General features: G+C 40.6%; 1 protein-coding gene across 2 annotated transcripts in view; it reads left to right on the top strand.

The window, feature by feature from the left end:
- The window catches only part of kdrl (kinase insert domain receptor like), a 45682-nt gene that overhangs the window by 1108 nt on the left and 28818 nt on the right, over positions 1 to 15756 (top strand). For both annotated transcript variants that reach the window (XM_071457626.1, XM_071457625.1), the window contains exons 2-12: positions 23 to 128; positions 821 to 920; positions 1552 to 2240; positions 9109 to 9199; positions 10301 to 10518; positions 12084 to 12211; positions 13372 to 13531; positions 13651 to 13787; positions 13886 to 14057; positions 14239 to 14365; positions 14546 to 14715. In XM_071457626.1, coding sequence (XP_071313727.1) covers positions 2174 to 2240; positions 9109 to 9199; positions 10301 to 10518; positions 12084 to 12211; positions 13372 to 13531; positions 13651 to 13787; positions 13886 to 14057; positions 14239 to 14365; positions 14546 to 14715 — 1270 coding nt within the window. In that variant the 5' untranslated portion in view covers positions 23 to 128; positions 821 to 920; positions 1552 to 2173. The remainder of the gene's footprint in view (positions 1 to 22; positions 129 to 820; positions 921 to 1551; positions 2241 to 9108; positions 9200 to 10300; positions 10519 to 12083; positions 12212 to 13371; positions 13532 to 13650; positions 13788 to 13885; positions 14058 to 14238; positions 14366 to 14545; positions 14716 to 15756) is intronic.

The raw sequence follows: 15756 nt of genomic DNA, 5'->3' as shown, positions 1-15756 counted from the left end.
ATTGCAGTCATTTCATCAACAGGGCAGGCAGTCAGACCCCCTCCACTCCCCTGCTGAAGAGAGACTTTTCTACTGGTTCATTTACCCAAGAAGACGTTGCTGTTGAAGCAAAAGGAAGAGTGCATGCTGTGAGTGTAGAACCAGTTAGTCCCCCATAGTGTGTTTTGAACACCAGATTCTAAAATAAAACCCTTGAAATCCACCCCTCTCAGCTAGCAACTTCCAGCAATTGTTCATCAGGAGACTTATCTGCTGCCCTCCTGGCCCAGAGGGAATGTCTCCCTTTCTGAAGGCTTAAATGTGAACACACGCTAAGAAATGGTTGTAGTGGACAAGTCAGTTTCTTACAAACCTCACTTCTTTCTTGTGTTTTTAGGGAGCCACTAACATTCTCCTCAGAGGCTTATAGTGTATCATCTTTACCAGTGTTTCATCTTTGAGACTTGATCGCCTGTGTCTTGTAGCCATTTCCTTAAGACTATTTCTGTTGAGAGTCTTGTCAGTTGTGTCTTCATTCCAAAATTTACAAAGTGAGAGGGTGAATTTACTGTTGCCTCACCGCCAGATTGCAAGAGTGAGTGTCCACAGCCTCATAGAAGTTTAGAAACTAAGTAACACCCAGGCATGAACATTACTTAGTGATTTCCTTGATTGGTTTCAAGAATAAAACACAGAAACTGTGTAGTTTAAAGTATGCTGAAAATAAAGTATGCTGAAAATAGGGAACTAAAATACTGATAGTGCAAAAGGACTCCCATGACTGAGATGTTATTAATTGTTTCCCATGTTCTCATGCCATGTCACTGTTTTCCTGATACAGTGATGGAAGAGTACTGCTCATCGCATTTCACCTTCGTTGGTCCTCACTCCAGATCCAGTCCCGATAATGGTGGCTTTTCAGTCCTGACATGGGCGGAAAGGTGAGGGCAGGATGTTCTTATTTACAGTGCCTGCTACTATGACCTACAGCAGCAATGTAATTGTTGTGGTGATAAAAAAAAACAGTCTGCAGCACATCCACACACTGCAGGGTACTGCTAGACAAAAGAGAATTATTTACATTGATATAAAAAGCAGTGTATCCTGTTTCTGAAGCTAAAAATAAATCCTGCAAATATTTATTCTAAAGACTTGAGCAGATAGATTCAGTCTGATATCATGATTGTTTACTTTTTACTCTTTTTCCTCTTGAGACAAGATTACTGCCTTTACCTTTAACCTCAGATACACACTGGATTGACTTGATCAAAGGAAGGTACACACAAAGATGATGTACTTTATAATTTGACTTCTAATTGACATTTAGAAATATATCCACTGACCACAAATCAGTAAGGTGATATTGATATTACTCAGCCCTGCTAGCTTGCTGTAATAAATCCCTTTCGGGTTATTTTAGATGGTTCTTGAGTGGAGTTTTCCACTGGAAATAATATATAAATTAATGTGATTTCTATTGCATATTTTCATATTTAATGGTTTTACTGTAACATCCCTGCACCGTTTCTAGTAGTTAATCATTATGTTGATCTGACACAAAATGTGTTGCAGGATTTTTATGGATACTAAATCATTTTTTTCACATGATCTTCAAACTCCTTGTCGGTAGTCTGAAGAGTAACGTTGTCCCCCCCAGAAAGTGACGTTGCATCCTTCCTCTGTGTCTCCATAAAACGTGCCTCACGCATGGACTGTAAGTGCTGCTCAGAGGCGAGAGGGAGGAGAGGTTGTCCAAGGCGCATATGTGAGGCAGGAGCTGATTGATTCAGCCTTTGTGGGCCAAACCAGACCACTGCTAGAGACTGAAAAATACCACTCACCCAACTTTTGTTTTTCACCATCTCTGAAATTTCATTCATCTAACAATCTTTTGTTCGAGAGCACCTGCCCCGGAGCGTACAGCGGTTCATCCGGCTCCTCATTGCGGGATCGGGAGTTGGACTACCCAGCTGCGCAGGAGAGCGTCATGGGATACAGGGGAATCACTGCCGCTTTTTGCATGTACACCTGAGGGGGTTTGTGGATTTACAACACGGTTTTTAAAAGAAAAATAAGACTCTTTGATTTGCTGGCTTGAAGACGAAACTTTTGTCAGTCACACGGAGGTAGAAGCCTCTGCCAGGGACTAGAATTTGATCCTAACACACGGGTTGGATTTTGGTGAAGAGTTGGCATGATGGTCGCATCCGACTGCTTCAAACTGGTCGTTGTCATCTTGTGGTGTGCATCACTCACAAATGGTAAGACGTCATTCATGCTTATACAGATAAGTTATTTACACATAGCAGAGTTTTATGGATGAAACAACACAGTTTGACTGCTTGATTGGTTTCAATGAATGGCGGGATGCATAGCTACTGTTTTACAGACATTTGACCTAATCAGCTGTCAGTTATTAGCAGAAGTACAGAGAGAAGCTTCTTTTAATTCATATGCATCTTAATCATAGTAATAATTATGCTAATAATAATAATTATAATGATAATAAGAATAAGGAGAATAATAATTGTCCTACGCATTTTCTTTGTACCCAATGTTTATAGAACATTGTTATTATGTATGGATATAGTAGAATATTCAATTTGCATGTTTTAGGAAAATAATGTGTCAACAATTGAAGTCGCATAGTGGCCGTGCAGTTCTCATTTAAGCCACTAGAGGCAGCCTAGTCCCGTTGTAATTGGATGATTATTAACAAGTTAATAAAATGAGTTGCTTCTTACAGTTAATTGTAACAGATGTCCACACTTTATATTTAAGTATAAGACTGAATTTATTAATGAAATTTTGATGATTTGGATTTGTTTTGTTAGATATTCTAAAGTTATTCCAAGTAAGCCTTTTGTTATATATGATGAAAAACGTTTATTCCAGCCATTGTTATCAGTGGGTGAACAGGATTAAACATTCTGGGAAGAGAATGCATGTTTTTTTTCTGACAGTACAATCAACTGCATTGTCTCAGTGTCACTCCCCAAAAACAAGATAGTGTTTAAAAGGTGGATGTTCATCCACCTTGTGCCAGGTCTAGTGTGCCACAGTAAGGATTCCTCATCATTTCCAGATAAACAGCCCGTCCAAACACAGGAAATACTGTTCACATTTACCCCCTTCCCCCAACCACACATACACACTCGTACACACTTTCAGCCCATGAAGCTTTGTCTATGATGTTTTTAAGTAGATTTCCTTCACTGTCCACACACAAAGCGTGGGAAAGACACAAGGGAGGAAGCGGATGTAGGGCCAAGAGGTAGCCTGGAATTGTTCTGGCTAGTAAAGGTCACGGAAATGTGACACGCTACCTGAGCAAAGATTTCTTCCCGGAGCTCCTTGTGCTCATATTGAGCTATGTCAGACTCCATCCACCAGACAATGGCAGGGTGGGTACTGTTCCTTCATAGGAGGGACAGACTGGTGGAGCCATTAATTATTGATGGTGCATCAGGCTGTCTCTGTATAAGCTGAGGTGTGTAACAGGTTTACTCTGGTAAATATGACACAAAGCTTTAAAGATATGAGAATTAGACATGTTAGGCCACTAAAATTAAGGTTTATGTTGCATCCTGTCAGTGACACCACAGTATTGCAATATTAACGTTATTATCAGATATTGATAGAAGCTTTGATCATGTTGCTGACAGACATTTTAATCAGTCCTCATCTTTGTAATCATATCAGGGATTTAGAAGAAAAAGGTAGCTGCTCTGTCATTTTCCCCACAGCTCCTGTATTTAACCCTAGAACACTAACGTCGGGTGATTTTCACCCACACGTTTCTTGTCATGCGATTTTCATTGTGTTGCTGCTGTCTGAGTTGCATGGGTCCTTGGGTAGCTTCAGGCTGCTCATTGATGTCATTAATGGTATGTTTGTTTCCCTCCTCCCATCTATGGTTTTTTCAAGAGGCATGCATTCAGGTGATTTTCACCCGACGTTAGTGATGGTGTTACTAATTTTAACGTGTTCTAGGGTTAACTAACTCTATCCAGTAGTTATTGGATTAAGGTACCAAAAGAGAAGACTGCAAATCAGTCCAGAATTATGAAAACCTGATACTAATAAGAAGTATAATAATGATAATGTAGCAACTAACGAGCAGCTCACTGTTAAGGACTTCTTTTTTAAGTTTATTTAAAAAAAATAGTCTGGCCTCTTTGATAATTTGTTAATGTTTAACTTGCACCTGCTTCTTATTAAAAAAATGAGCACTGACACCAAGTTAAATGATGCATAACGGCTCAGACTAGACGCTTACATTACAGATTTATTTCAGTTAGCTTGTGTAATGGTTAAAGACTTCAAGCCTTCTGCATATCACTGGGGATGTAATCCAGTAACATTGATTCAGTGTCTGTGACTGTGTCTGTAAATTTCACAGTCATGCTATATAGTAGTTTGCTGAAATTATTTCTTGTGTTGTGCAGGTGAATTTATCCTTGTATGAGACGAAACTGGAGGAACAAGTTGTAGGTATAGTGTTACATAGCTTTAGTCAGTGGTGTTTTGGCTCAGAGGCCGAACTCTAGAAAAAGCAAGCAAAGGAAAGTGATGATTGAAACGAGCATTGTATCATTCAGCCATTTCTTTTTCTACCGCGAGGACAGTGTTTCTTTTGAAGCCTTCTCTCTAGCAGAGAGAGTTTGTGTGATGTCTAATTTGTTTTTGGAGCCATTTTTCTTACCTGCTTGGATACTTAGAATGAAGTGGAAAATGGGAGTGATGAGAGGTCAGCCAAGTGCAGTGGAGACTCATTGCTCACTGGCGGTACATCTGGATCCATGCAGGCAGCATAAGAAACACACACACACACACACACACACACACACACACACACACACACAAACAAACACACCTGTATTGGGAGACTGACTAGCAGAGCAGAAAAAAGTCATTCTTACACAGGGATATTTGCTTTTACAAATTGCTTTGAGTAACTATTCTTATAGGATGATTGCAGTATCTGGTCCATACTGGGCATATCCACCCTGAGCTACCAATATATTTTCTTTGAATCCTGCGTGAGACTTCAATTTCAAGGAGCTTCTGTCTGCCTACTACTCTTAATCACATATTATGGAACAGGAATCCTCAGGGTTTATCATTTAGGACCCTCATGCAGGAGATTCCGGTTTGTTGGCTCTATTCAACTTTATATAACCTAGGGTGGCCACCCATCATTGCCAGATGTTCCTTTATTTTGCTTTTTTAAGAGGAGTCTGGGGCATTTTGCCTCTAAATCTCCAAAGACTAATATATGGCTAATAAAAAAGGCGCTCGCCCTAACTGTTGTCTTAACCTTGCAGTTGGCAAAGTGGAAGGGTTTCAGAAGGGCTCTGTGTGGGAGAGTACGCCAGGGCACATGCAGCACAGCTACAGCAGTAGTAGCTGCTCCTTATTTTGGCAGGTTTCAACTTGGTGTTTCTGCCACCAGAGTTTTGAACCATTTGTGAATTTATCTCTTTGTTTATCTTGAAAATTTCAAACTAAAGGCAGCATACCATGAAATGTCACTGGAACACTTGAGCAGCAGGATACCTCTGTAACTGGTCACAGTCATGGAGAGTCATGGAGCCATGACACTGTGAAAAAGTGTGATTATTTTAACTTGCTGAACTCAGAAGTGGAGGATATGAAGTATCTTTTCAGTCCAGTTCCCTAACAGAGTGGTGGCATATCCCTTTTGAATGGCCATAACATTAACTTATTAAAGATACACACACATCTGTTTATGTATAGTTCACAGTTTTCCTTCAGTGATAATAATTACAAGCATTAGACTATCTGCAGACGCAACAGTATTCAGGAAGCACATCTTGCAGGTTGGTGACCATTCACTACTGTTTTGAGTACAGTGAAGATGACTCACCACCAGTGACCCTGCACTCTTTTGTCAAACAATAATTCCCTCTCCACCCTTTTTATGTATTTTGCTATCGCAGAAGCACACTGAAGTGGCAAGGTTAAACAAAGGAATCATCGTGCTGTATTGTTACTTTTGCCTTGGAAACACCCAAAAAAAAAAGAGAAAAAAGAAAAGATCTTCTCCCCCGACTCTCAAGACAGTTGCGTTGTTTCATAACGGGAGGGGAAGTATGGGGAAATGAAGTGGACCCTCAGCAAAAGAGAAGGGAATTCCGCACATTATTCTCAGCACTTGAAGGGCTGTGACTTGGAGTTTCCCGTTCAATTCAGTGACAGCACAGTCATTTCATACAGTAAGAGTGGTCTATATTACGCAACATCAGACATGAGCCACTGGCAGCATGCTGCAACAGCAAGGCTGGTAAAATCTTGCCAACACTTGCGCCAACTCCCATTATCGTTTCCCTTCACATTTTCCCACAGCTCCTGTGTTGCTGTTCACGTATTACTTGTTTCCTCAACAGTTTGTCATATCTTCACGCTTTAGTTGTGTAACTTTGATGTAAAATGGTAACTCTGTGCATTAGTTACTGGATTAAAGTACCAAAACAGAGGGCTGCAAATCAGTTGACACCAATAAGAGGTACAATAAAAATGTAGCAACTAACAACAGCAACTCAGTGTTAAGGACTTGTTTTCTCAGTTTATCTCACCATAGTTGTGCTCAGAATATCTGTCACATGATACATTATAATGCACAAAATTCATGCTTTTTACCTGATTAGAAATAACAACACACTTTTCATGAACCTATATCCCTAAAAAGATTTGATTAAGGGCAAGCAGGGTCGTCTAGGTTCAACAATTTCCATTGCATTGCTGAACCCCTGGTTTGGATTAATTGAAAAAACTTTCAGTTTTTGTCATTGTTTGGCTGTTCTTTTAGACTAAATATTTAAATGTGATTTCTGAGCCACAGACATTTCTGAATAGAGCAGAGTAGATCCCGGAATCCAACACTGAATTTTTAGTCTTAATTTCCTGACTTCCAGTGAACCTACAGTACCACAAATGTTTTCCAAACACTATGTCCTGTGCAACTTCCCTTCATCGATGGCAAGTGAGGACAAGGACACACAAATGTGATCCGGGTGTAATCTTAGTTAACTCGGCCTTGTATCAATAATCAGTTGGATGCCTTGTCACTGGCTCAAGACCTCATCAAATGTTGATTGAGAAGCTGAACCAGAAGTCACTTGGCTTTTCTCCCCCTCACTCTGTTTGTTCCATTCCTGTCCTCTTTTCGATGGCTCTTAATGAGAGCCAGCTTCTGGGCTCTTTGAACCAACACAATAAGCACAATTTCTGGCATTTTTTAAGCTATCTGCAGGAGGAATTCAGCACACAGCTGTTGCGGGGGGTTAGGGGTGTCGGGACGCTTGCTGAGGTCAGCGCTGGGCAGGCACTGGGGCAAATGGGAGCTTTAGGGTGTGGGTGTAGAGAGACAACCATGGGATTTTTTTTCTCTTTGAGTGGCCTGTTGTGGGGCCCTGCTGATTCATCCATCTGCAGTGAGTTACTGAGGAGAATAGAGGAAGAATTGGGCAGTTTTAAGAGATGTGCTCCCTACCAGTGCAATTCAAGGTCAGGATGATGTTTTCAGTTGTTGTTTTTGGTGTTATGTGTGAAAGCAGATACCACCAGTTGTGCATGTTGGGTTCATATCAGCACATAAGTCAAAGAAATTATGTGTAATGACATTTAATATGCAGAAACAAGACTTGTATCATGATACATTGTACTTTTTATTTTGTCATTTGTATTTTTCTGGTCCCACAGATCAAATTCTCATTTCCAGCAATTCATTAAAAAGAGCTTGCTGTCAGTTTTCAGACATGAGGCAAGAAAAATGCAATTAGACACAGTGCAATGAGAACGTTCCTTGGGAAATTTGTTTGGCATCTGCAGAGAAAACAACAATTGACAGTTATTAACCTGTGAATTGTGATTGTGTGAGTGTTTAATAAGGTCAGGAACCTTGATTTTTTATTAATCTAATATGCAGCTGTAAGCACATTATATGGTATCACAACATGAAACAGTGTGAGCCACAATCATTCCCCTTTGTATAACCTTGGACAATAAAACAATGATGTTATAATATTTTGTGTGGAAGTCAATACTCAGCACCACTGCCAACACTGGCAACGTCAGCTCATTCTTAGCACAACAGCTGTTCTGAATAATAGACAAATACTAGGCATGTGTGTGTGTGTGTGTTTGCATTTGTAAATGCAGGTGTACTTGTGTTTTCATATGCATGTGCAAGCGTGTGTGTTCATGTGTCATCATGTCAGCCTGGTAGTACACTTCTGTGTAACTCCATTGTCTTTCTTGATGCTATGCTACAAATAAATGTTTCCCTGAAGGCTGTCATATTTGGAGGGTTTACTTAATAAACCTGTTTTCTGACCTCGGTGACAAACTGTTCAGGAATCTCAGTGAAAAGAAGGAAATCACAAATGGGACCGTGAAACCTCCCGTACCAGCGAGATTCACAGTGTTTCCTATGTTGAACGCTGTTAGAGGGACCTCTCAACAGACATCATCTCAACCCCTTCTTTCCCCCTGATACTATAATAATAGCATTTAGAGTGCAAGGTCAATGGTAAATGAAAAAAATAAAAAAAAAAGAGAGGAAGGGAGCAGTTCACCAGGAGGTTGAGTGGTTGATTTAGATGAAACGCGTCCAAAGACCCTCATCAGGATCTGCAGCGGTTCTCGTGATTCTGACTGTTTTGACCTTTCTGGCAAAGTAGCACAGCTGCTCCCCATATTGTCCCCTTCCTCCTTCTATTCCACTTTCTCTCTTTCTTTCTTTCTGCTCGTCCCAGGCCACTATCCATTCAGCAACCTGCCCTCCCAGCAAAGGAAATACCCCTAGTGCTCTCAAAGCAGACAATCACTTTCATAAGAGGCAGGAGCAGATCAGCACAAAGTGAACCCACATTTACAGCTCTGAATTATCTTACATTTTTTGTTTTACATTCTGTTGTTTAGTGTGATAGTAACTGATGAACACTGTTAAAGAAATGCTGTTAATTTGCAGGTTAATTTGACTATGTCCCTAACTGGTCTATGTGTGTGCCTGTTTGTTTCTGTGTGTGTGTGTGTGTGTGTGTGTGTGTGTGTGTGTGTGTGTGTGTGTGTGTGTGTGTGTGTGTGTGTGTGTGTGTTCAACAGGGCATTTGGAGAGAGAGCACTTGCCCAAGATACTTCCCCCTGATAATCCCCTCATTCTTCAGGATGATGATTCGTTAAACCTCATATGCAGGTATGTAACACACTGATTTCTGTCAATGGCAAGTGAACCAAAACAATATTTATATGGAATCATCAACTTTTAAATGCAATAATGCCAGTGATTCATAATGTAAATTCCTGATTTCTGTGACAAAGTTAAGTTTCTTGTCGTGTAGAAATTTGCGACAATCAAAGAAGTTTATGACTCGAGTTTTTGTTGCCTTTTCCTGGTCAGTTATTGAAGGTCTGTCAAGAGGAGAAAGGTCTGTTTCTGAACTGACACTGCAGCCATATAGTTTAGACCCTGGTTTGATTACATGAAAGAAAGGCTAGGGGGGAAATAAATGGGACATGCCTAGGCCTCGGGACACTTTTCGACTACAAAGAAGCTGGGGCAATCCACAGTGCTTGACAGGAGGTGGTGATCCACGTCTGTCAGCCTGTTGCAACTTCCTTTAGAGATGGTGGGACCAGAGTGCGCTGCATTGACATTTGTTAAGAATTTAGAGTCTTGCATCATTTTGTAGGCCCGCAAGGAATGTTTAGGAACCCATGTCTATCTAATGTAATGCTTCCCTACAAGGTCATCTGCTAGAATGCCTGGCCCATAGAGTACCGTCTTGTTTTCTATCACTGGATAAGAGCTGGAGGTTACTTGACCCAAAATTCTACAGGCAAAGTTAGTGGTATGCAAAACATGTTTGATGTTCCTCTGGGATCTCTTTAATGAGAGTTTTAAAATGGATGCTGTGTGGAAAGAATGTGTTAGCTGTGCACATCATTCAAGAGAAATATGTTCCCATGTGAAAGTTCAACTTATCGGGTAACTCAAGATTAACTCAAAATAAACTTAAAATGAACATCAAGCCAAAAAGTCCCAAGGGGAAAAGCATTTGCTGCCACCCTAAATTAAAAAGCTTGTAAGGTCTTTTCCAGCTGTGTTATGCAGTGCTTTGTTTACAGAGAACAGATCAGATCAGAACAGTGATGTCATATTGATGTGTCACTGACAAATCCAACATATTTGGACATTTTCTTTCCCATGTGTTATCAAACATGAAGGTGGCTGGACTGATTTGAGTGAGGTTGTCCTCCAGTTCATCTAATACTGTCCCACTCTGTCTTCTGTCAGAGGTCGTGGCCCGCTAAACTGGACACTGGCCAATACCCGACGGTCGTTTTCCTCAGAGGGGGTGAAGGTGGAGCAGTGTGATTCCAGACATCACTCTCACTCACACTGCAGCAAACTGACAATCACACACTTGAGTGCCAATGACACAGGGAGGTACAGCTGCAAATACTCCAAAGATGGTTCAGACCACATCACCTGGACCTATGTCTATGTTAAAGGTAAGACCTGTAAAGGACCCTTTGCATTACATACTGGTGGTCACCAGCTCAGATTATCGACCCTTTTTTAAAAAAAATCAAATACAGTCAAACAATCAGTGGGAACAAGAGAGCAGAAACCAGTCTTTGTTAGATTTATGACACTGAAATGATCCCCTCCAAACCACTGAATGGAAGTAATTTTCCAGCATGAGAAAAAACTGAATGTGATGTTTAGAAATACAGAGAACTGGCCTTTAAACTGCAGCATTGATTATGGTTCTTTCTTTTTGAACTAATGGTTTTTCTTTTCTTGATCGTGATCATCTGCTGATGCCAGGGAAGGGGTCTAGTGTGGAAATAACCTCAAATGAACTCAAAAAGTGTCACTTAATGGACATAATTAAATAGTTATTGAGCAATGTGATATTTTCTTGCTGATGAAAACATTTTATTCACCTTTAAATACCGACTAAAACTCTTTAGTCAGCAAGAACAGAATAATTAGTCAGTGAAAACGGAAAAAAAATATTAATAAATGGATTAAGTAAGAGAAAGAAAGAAGGAAGGAAAGAAAGAAAAGTATTCTTTGCCGTTTTTTCCATTTTGAAACCATATGCACTATTTATGACTATAGTTACTCTTTACATGCAGATGCTGCCTAAAATCAACTGACATCAGAATGTAGTGACAGCAGTTTTCCTTCTCAGAGAAAGTAAGATAGAAAGAGGAAGGGGTTTCTTTAGTACTTTGGTTTTGCCTGGAAGTGGAATGGTGAGCGTGATTGCAAGGGAAGCTGGTCATTGACTGTGATTTCCTGCTCCAGCTACTGTTTTCCTAAGTCTCCCGTAAAGCGTCAGAAGGCACCAGTTACACTATTATTCAAAGAGAGATGGAGAGCAAGTCAGCCTGAGCTCATTTCACCTAGATGTGTATGTTTTTTTGGACTTCAAAATAGTTGCTATAAAGATAAAATTATGAAATATTGTTCTAAAGGATGTGAAATAGTAAACAATGAAAACCAAACTAAAACTGGATGCACTCTGTTGCTCTGTGAATTTGGTTCCCACTTCGCCTAACTATCAGGCAGCCTGCTGTACTTATGTTTAGTCTAAGTCTCTTTTCAAAGGCCTTCAGCTGTTTATTAGATCATTTTCCATGCTTACTTTTCAAATAATAGTTCCATTATCACACCACTACTGCTTGACCTCACACAAATCGCAGACTAATTGTGTAGCTGTGAAGTTCCCATAGCTGTTGTGTGATGCCTGGTTGCCCAGTAGATACACACACACACACACACATAGAACCTGATCGCTCTATCTGTGCTCTGCTGCCTTTTCCGGTTAGAATGAAGTGATCTCTTTATTTGATTTTGGATGCCCTGACATTGCCCTGATTTAATTGCACTTCTCTGGCATAACAGTTTTTTTCACCCTGCTTTAACAACAGCTGTAAATTTGCTACAAAACAGGGTTATCCCAAAGGACAAAATGTAAGGGGCCACATCTGCTTTGAAATTCAGTTTCTGTTTGACCTGTATTTTAGATCTCACTGATTTCGGACGGGCTTTTTTTGTCCCTCAGATCCCGACCAACCTTTTGTGGAGCCCCATTATACAACACCTTACATCCTGGGCATCTACAGGCATGAGACTAGTCTCACGGTCCCCTGCCGGACGTCCTTTCCTGATGCAGTTGTAACTCTGACAGGGGTAAGGCCTCACAAAGACAATTATTTCACACCTTCTGCTCATGCCTTCCACTTGTAGATTAGGTTGTATTGGATTGTATTTAGTATATAGTAAAACACTGTATGTGTTCCATAGACCTTGTTGGACCTTGAAGTAAATCACGCAGTGTGTCATCTGATTGCTATTAAGATCAAAATTGAGCATCAAGATTGTTATTAATACCACAGTTTCCACTTTGCGCTTAAGGCGTCTCACTGGCTCTCACACCCTTTGTATCTTCGATCACTGTGGCACATAGAAACAAACTGAGGACAGTGGTTTGTCTGAGGGAAGCTCAGGGGCAGCTCAGGGAGTCATCCTGTCTGCTTCCTGTAAGAACAGGAAGGTGCTCCAAGAGTGTTTTTCTTAGAATAGACTCTCAGACTAAATTTAGGTTCTTTTCCTCTTACAAACATCAGGAAATTCAGTGGAAAAACAGTACACACTGTGTCCAGTCACAGGAAACAACAGGTAACTTATGAGGATTATAACATTTGATCCCAGAATTAAGTGGAAGGTATCAGTGGAAGAGTGCTCTCTCAGTGATTGCACAAAGCGTTTCATCTGTCTGCAGAACTTAAGAACCTGATTATAGTCAATAAAGACAACAGCATGAAAGCCATGTTGACAAAGTTGCCATGACAACCACAAAGCTGTGCCCTTTTTGTCATATTGGTGATTGATATACGGACATGTGTCATAGTGCCTACTGTGGACAAACACATGTGACTCAGATGGAACAGACAGTGGTTGAGTGACCTTCCTGCTATTTGAAAACCTATGGCACTCCTCCTTCCTGTCCCCTTTCCTTCCTTCCCTTCCTTTGCCTCCTCTCCCATCCCAAGTTCTGGCATAAGAACAAACAGCAGCAAGCTTGTACATCCCTTTCCATGTCTGTTTTGTGCTCCAATGCATAAATGATTGCAGAAGTTACACTCCAAAAAACAATAAAGACTAATTAGACCTTCACTCTCACAGATGTCTGTCCCCAGCTGAGCCCAGTAGAGCATGAGTTATATGTTAAATGAAGTTGAGTGCATTACACTTCTGTCTGGCTAAGTAATTTTTAGTGAACATCACGAGTGTCACAAAATATCTATGGATACTGACAAAACCTCTCTGCTCCATTCCCTTGATTGCAGCTGCCACCTTTATCAGAGAAGATCAGTAAGGAAATGGTTTGGGATCCAAAGGTGGGATTCAAGATTCCTTACGGTCCCTACACTATGTACAATACACTCACCTGTGACACCACGGTCAACGGTCGTGAGTTCAAGTCAGTGTACATCCCTAAGAGACAGAGTGAGTGTGTTGTCTTCTGTATTCTGTCCAAACTTGCTTATTAAAAAATTAGGATAACTGCTGATAAAGAGGCGTCGCTGTTATACATTCTTCTTTTGTCTTTTGCCTCCATTTTATAGCTCTTGTTCTTAATAATGTGAAAATCACCCCGGACCGTGTCAGAGTGTTAGTTGGAGACACTCTCATCCTTAACTGTACTGGTGAGACCACATATAATGGAAGAATCAACTTCACATGGGATTTTCCAAAGAAGAGAGTAAGTTCAGGATTGACTATTAATGCTGTAGTATTGTATGTAAAAAAGACCATCACAGATTGTATCAGTCGAGTTTATGGTATTTCTGTTGCCTTCAGGAAAATCGCCATTATACAAACAAGACCAAAGACAACCCTGCTAAGGTTCTTGTAATGAGCAAGTCTTTAACGTTGCCAAACATTACCATAGAGGATAAAGGGGTGTACCGCTGCAAAGCTGAGATTGAACCCACGAAACACAAGAATGCCACCGCAAAAGTCCTTGTCTATGGTAAGTTTGCTTTGGATGGATTAAAAGTCTGATTATTTAAAATTAGACTTTCATTAGGCCTAAAGTTTATTACAAAATATAAAAATAAAACTTAACATCTAAATGATTGTATCACTGTGGTTAAACGATAACCATTTGATAAATTTTTCCACTGTGTTTTTGTCTTCATCTTTTGTTGTAGAGCATCCATTCCTCAACGTCTCCTATAGGAATGAGCGGCCTAGTATATTGACTGTCAAAGAAGGTAGAAAAAAGCTTGTGTTTGAGCCCAAGGTCAATGCTTTGCCCCCGCCAGACATGATAGCATGGTAGGTAACAGTTTACAGTCACAATAAAAACAGCATATTATGGATTGAGTGCAGCAGCACCTCCCCTATAAAGAACAGTGTGAAACCTTTATTTATAATTGTATAAGAAAACAGTTTTCTTTTCACTTATTGTTATTGTTTATGCATGGTTAAAAAAAATTCTATGCTTCCAATTTTCAGGTATAAGGATGGGGTCCCTATCAAGAAGAATTCCACCTGTTACAAGATGTCTGGTTTTAACTTGGTCATCACTGATGTGCAGCAGCAGCATGCTGGGGTCTTCACCATAAGCCTGGGCAACCAAGTGAAGGGCCTGTACAAAAATCTGAGCTACACTCTGGTAGTCCAGGGTAAGCCGTTGCCATAAACCTGATAATTACTACTGATCCTGAGGAAATGAAGCAGTGCCTTGGCTGAGGACTGAGGCTGCCTCAGCGCTGTAGCTGTTCTCAGTCCAGTTCACTGGACGGCAGGTAGCAGCTCTAGTATGAGAGGAATTTGGGGGCTTGTTGATTCCAGGGCTGGATTGACGTAGCAGGGCAGCTGTTGTTGATTATTGGGGCTCTTTTGAAGGGGCTTGGCGCAGTGTGTAAATGGCCTGGGCTCCATTCTGCACGCAGACTCCAGCCGTTCCAGACCCCCCCTGGTCCCTAGCATTTATTTGCATCCTCACTATGTGTATGTACAGTGCAGCTCATATGCATTTAGCAGTATATATACAGCTTGAGGAAAACAAGTTATGTAAAATGCAAAAGCATGTAATTCTCTGTAATGATTACTTTGTAAAGAGTACTTGTACCTGCTAACACAAGGTTATAAATGTTTTTAGCATGTTAAGTCGGAACTTGGATGAAGTCTGCTTGCTACAGAGAACAAACACATGTATATCAGTTACTAGAAGCTTACCATGGGGGGTGGATGCAGTTATTTTCATTGCATTCTTTAAACATTATCAAGGAATCCCAATAGCGTGGCAAAAAGTGGAAAAATCAGCCTCCTTCTGGCTTCTATATGCATTATTTATAGACCTTGGCTGTCCCACTTCACAAAACCTAAATTTATTGGAATGAAAAAAACGAAACAAACAGACACAAACAAACAAAGTGAAGAGTGATTCCTGGTATCAATTAGGGAACTATTTTAAACTCTGTTCATCAGTTGTGTTTGAGCTCTCAGTGCTACACATTATGAATGAGTTCCACGTGATGACATGTGTTTGTGTTTGTGTTTGTGTGTGTGTTTGTGTGTGTGTGTAGGGTGGGATGCCGATTTCTGTGGTTTGCAAGCAATGTCACTATGTATAGGTGGACTCTTTCAGCTGTTCAAAAGGGAAAGAATAGCTGCCTCCTGAGGTGGCACAAGGATCTTTGTCTGTTGTTAATTACAGCACA

The sequence above is a fragment of the Trachinotus anak genome, unplaced genomic scaffold (assembly GCF_046630095.1).
Source record: "Trachinotus anak isolate AG129_WGS33_773 ecotype Australia unplaced genomic scaffold, CSIRO_AGI_Tana_v1 ptg000021l, whole genome shotgun sequence".
Classification (NCBI taxonomy): domain Eukaryota; kingdom Metazoa; phylum Chordata; class Actinopteri; order Carangiformes; family Carangidae; genus Trachinotus; species Trachinotus anak.
The sequence above is the reverse complement of the archived record's forward strand: the minus strand, read 5'-3'. Positions and strand labels throughout refer to the sequence as shown.